This window comes from Lactuca sativa, chromosome 2 (assembly GCF_002870075.4).
Source record: "Lactuca sativa cultivar Salinas chromosome 2, Lsat_Salinas_v11, whole genome shotgun sequence".
Taxonomy (NCBI): domain Eukaryota; kingdom Viridiplantae; phylum Streptophyta; class Magnoliopsida; order Asterales; family Asteraceae; genus Lactuca; species Lactuca sativa.
In genome coordinates this window covers 193,685,180-193,689,869 of record NC_056624.2, presented here as the reverse complement: position 1 = coordinate 193,689,869, position 4,690 = coordinate 193,685,180, and the positions used below count along the sequence as shown (strand labels likewise).

Here is a 4,690-nt window from a genome sequence, read left to right as displayed (position 1 = left end):
AGAAAGTCCTCGAGTACATAATGTGTTTTCTAAATCAAAACTTGGTTTTATTTAATAAATGTGATTTTATGATTTAAGTAAAATGTGTTTGATTATTCAAAAAACTTACGGGTTACGGGGCGAGTTTGGATATCTGCTGATTCGGTGGATAAGGGTATGGGTTTGATTATTTAAAACCCTGCGGGTTACGGAGCGGGTTTGGATCGGATTTTGAAATTTGTTAAAAGAGTTTGGATCAAGGTCGATTCGCTCCAAACCCGCCCCATTGCCAGGTCTACTCGAAGTGTTAAATGTGAACTCGGATATACGGGGGTCCGGAGGCAACGCCTTTGGTGGTGGTTCAGCTGATGAAATCATGGTGATGTAAGCATCGATTGTGTCCAAAAACTATATTTTTTGCGCCAATTTGATGTAACCAACATGTAACCACTTTTCCTCCTTGTATAAATACAAGGTAATTGTTGAAGGAAAATGATTGATTGTTTATACAAACAAAATTGTTCTTTATTATTCTTTGTCTCTCAAGAATAATTAACAACCAAATATTTTGTGTTTTTTGATTTGGATTCGGCATATGATCCAAATCAGATTTCTTGGTATTATTTTATTTCTTAATCTGTTAACCCCAAACTATAAGAGACGAGTTGCAAATTTCGAAAAGTGATATTTTCACGATCCAAATATTATTGTTATTCTGAGATCCTTATTATCTGAGTACGATGTTGTAAATAGAACCTAATGTTTAAAATGGAACCCAAATCAAATATCGTAAAACTAGACAATACACAATATCAAGACCTATAAAATAGAGATATTATGTTTTCTGATTTCATCTTTCCAGACCGCCCTTCCATACTCTCCAATATAAGCCTCACAAGGTTAAAATCATCATCTAATACAAATAACAAAATTATGTAAAAATTCATACAAAAAAACAATAAACACAACTCTAAAAACTAGACATTATAATAAAAGTTTTAACAATCAACATCTATTATACATAATAACTTGATAATATTAATAATATCATTAAAATAAGTTTAAAATAATATTATATAATATTATTATTATTATTATTATTGTTATTATTATTATTTCTTAGGTTTGTAGAAACTTTCTAATAATCCAATTAAATGAGACGGTTTTCATGTAAATATTATTAAAAGCTATTGAAGAACGTTAAATATTTATTTATTTTCCAGAAAAAATGTATGAACTTCTAAAAAAAACTTGTTTCTTATTAATTTTCATAAAATTTTCAGTAATATATAGGAAATACTAAAGAATTCTTGATCTTCATATATTTTTCTAGTAGTAAATGTGTTTTTTTCAAATCATAATTTTTTCATTGAGCTTGTTAATTAACAAGATATTACAATTATTATATAGATGTACAGCCAAACTATAATACTAACAAATCATAACAACATATTGAAAAAAAAATCTATATTGTGAAGAAATATAGAACTTTTTATTTTGAATTTTTTTTCATAAAAAAACTCTTATATTATAAATGATCTAATCATTACAGAAGGTTTGGCCTAATTAAAAAAACTTTTATTTATTATTGAAGTTATTATTTTTAATATTTTATAAATTTAAAGCAGACAAATCAAGTTTGTTAACATTAAAATTATATATTTTTGAATGTATTGTTGGGTATTTAACCAATCAAACGGCCAGGTCCAATCAGATTTTAATTTAATTTAAACTATTTAGATTTATATTTTAAAGCAAAAATCAGTTTTAATTCACTAAATTAAAGTATATCAAACCGAGTCATTACACCTAAACGAAGTCAAACATATCCTAACGTTCTTTCTTTCCATTCTATTATATGCAATTCTAGGTAACAAACGACTTTATTTTATTTGGGAGGGTGTAGGTAGTGATATTTATTGTAAAGCATAGAAATTTAATTAATGTATTACGGGATTCGATTAATATTGATATTCGTGAGAATGATAGAAAAAGATATAAATGCCACTCCCCACACCAGTTCTATATCTCCCTCCACTTTCATGCAATTACTTCTCTACATACATCATCAAGCTCTACATTCCTCCCTCCTCTCTCCATCTTCCCATACCTCATAACTCCATATCTTCAATTTCTGGATATCGAAAATTAACCCATCTCATACTCTTCAACCAAACCTCAAAAGAGTAACACCATGTCTGCATCTGAGGTGCATGATTCAAGTTCTTCATCTGCTCAACAAGTTATCATCCCTATCCACAAGGTCTCTCTTCATTCCTTCCTCCGTTTTCTCTTTAATATCATCTCTTGCAATTGGCCATCGTTAATTCGATCATTTGCTACTAAAGTTACTATCTTTTTGAATCTAATCATATGGGTCTCTGTTCTTTATGAAAGTGCTTGAACTTCTTGTTCGACATGAATAGCAAAATTAAAGCTCAAAGATTTGGAGGTTTTTATAGTTGTGATGTTTTAACTCTAGTCGGGGCTTCAATTGATTTATTAATTTAATACTAGAAAACAGTTGTGAACTTTCCTAATTCTTTGATGCAAGTTAAAGCATCTTATTATAATACGGCGTTATTTGATTTAATGGAAAAACAGTACTATGTACAGTGTTTATCCTTAGTTTTTCATTGAATTTCTTGTTTATCTTTAGGTTGAAGAAGACATTTCAGAGGAAAATTTAGAAGCTCAAAACGGAAAGCAATGGAGAAAACAAAATCTGTTCTTGGAGATACCATCGAGAACATTACAACCATCTTCTTCTTCAGGGGAATTTGTTCTGATAAAAATGCCTCCAACACCAACTCCAACTCCAAAAAAAGTAAACTTCAACTTGACACCAAATTCTTCAGGACCACTTGGATCACCAACAACTCACGCATCAAGAACCAAATCATCGAAGAAAAGCCTTCTAACAAAGCTAAGTTTCAAGAACAGGAACAACACTGTTTCAGATACAGAAAAAGCTGTGGTGAGCACAATTCAATCACCTCCATCTTTCTCAAGATCATGGTCGTTTACTAAAATATTTACCCCTCGTGGGAAGAGGACGACGTCGTCTTTACCTGTTACCCCTGTCGGTCATTCTGAGGGTCCACCTGTACTTGAATGCTCGACAGGGTCTCTTAATTTGGAGACGAAAGTCCAGAAGCATATGTCTCGATCTCGTTCAGCTCCGAATCTTGACAAAGACGTCTGTATCAAGAGACTTGATTCATTTTTTCGTGTAATTCCTTCAACCCCACGACTGAAAGATGCTGACCCCACGACGCCAACACCTACACCGACTGGTATTAATCCTGGTGAGTTCATAATAAAGTCATAAACCGAGCTTCCATAATCATAAATGGCTAGAAAGATTCAATTTTTATGGGTGATTTTTTTGTTTTAGATGACAATGAAGGTGATGGCGGAGAAAACATACCTGAAGAAGAAGCGGTTTGCAGGATATGTATGGTTGAGTTACGTGAAGGTGGTGAAACCCTGAAAATGGAATGTAGCTGCAAAGGTGAACTTGCTTTGGCACATCAAGAATGTGCTGTGAAATGGTTTAGTATCAAGGGTAACAAAACCTGCGACGTGTGTCATCAAGATGTTCGAAATCTATCTGTTACACTTCTAAGAATCCAAAGTACAGTTAGAAACCGAAACGTTTCTCCTGCAAGTAGAGCCAATCACATGGAAATTAATGGATACGGGTGAGTTTAATTATCCAATTTCTTGTTCTAATTAAGTTTCTCGATTCGCAGCTAATTTTAGTTTTTGTTCTGATATAAATCAGTGATCTCTATAGGGTGTGGCAGGAAGTTCCGATTTTGGTCATTGTTAGCATGCTTGCATACTTCTGTTTCCTTGAGCAGCTTCTGGTAAGACTCAGAACATCGTTAGATATTTGGAATTATCGTATCAAAACAATCAATCTGATGATTTTGTTGTATGAACTATGAAGGTCGGGAGATTGGGAACAGGTGCAATCGCTCTATCTCTTCCATTTTCGTGTGTTTTGGGTCTTCTTTCATCCATGACTGCTTCCACCATGGGTATGTTATCTGTTTTTTCCAAAAAAAATTGAAATGAAAAATCGTCTCTTTCTTAATTTTTTACCGTTTTAGTTTTCTTGTGTGTAGTGACGAGAAGATTTGTGTGGTTGTATGCATCGATTCAGTTTTCGTTTGTGGTACTCTTCGCGCATATATTCTACAATGTGGTAAGAAGATTAATTTTCATTCTCCGAGTGATTCTTTCAAGATCGATTAAACTCTGTGATTTAGAATCCTAAATTGATGCAATGCAGATTAACATTCAGCCAGTTTTATCGATCCTTCTTGCAACGTTTGCGGGATGTGGGGTTGTAATGTGTGGTAGTTCGATTTTTGTGGAGGTTTTAAGATTAAGAAGACGATGGATCAATGCTAGATTGAGTCGCCAAAATGATTCCAGGGTTGTTTTAGATCCAGAAGCACCTCAACAGGCATCGTCGTCTTCCAATGGTGATGTTCTGCATCACAATGAAATCGGGAACAGGGAAGCTTCTGGAGGGATTTAATAAGTTGGATTGGGGTTTTGTTGACTTTATTAGTTTGTTATTGAGTTTGCATTGCCTGTAGTATTTTAGATGTTAGACAGTGTATGGTGGTGTCAAAGTTTAGTTGTGTATATACTGAAAGCAAATATTAGAAAAATTATAGTTTGATTGTGCACTTAA

At 33.1% G+C, this 4,690-nt stretch overlaps 1 protein-coding gene across 4 annotated transcripts; it reads left to right on the top strand.

Annotated features, from left to right (window-relative positions):
* Positions 1 to 1,980: 1,980 nt before the first annotated feature.
* LOC111899872 (uncharacterized) lies at positions 1,981 to 4,690 on the top strand. Of its 4 annotated transcripts, none has more exons than XM_023895755.3 (7): positions 1,981 to 2,242; positions 2,639 to 3,287; positions 3,377 to 3,683; positions 3,779 to 3,851; positions 3,935 to 4,025; positions 4,098 to 4,192; positions 4,280 to 4,690. In XM_023895755.3, the coding sequence occupies exons 1-7, from the start codon at positions 2,174 to 2,176 to the stop codon at positions 4,529 to 4,531; spliced, it is 1,536 nt and encodes a 511-aa protein (XP_023751523.1). In that variant the 5' UTR covers positions 1,981 to 2,173; the 3' UTR covers positions 4,532 to 4,690. The 4 variants fall into 4 exon arrangements, with proteins under 4 accessions (XP_023751523.1, XP_023751522.1, XP_023751525.1 ...); XM_023895754.3 differs by having other exon boundaries at positions 1,982 to 2,242; positions 3,767 to 3,851; XM_023895757.3 differs by having other exon boundaries at positions 1,984 to 2,242; positions 4,113 to 4,192.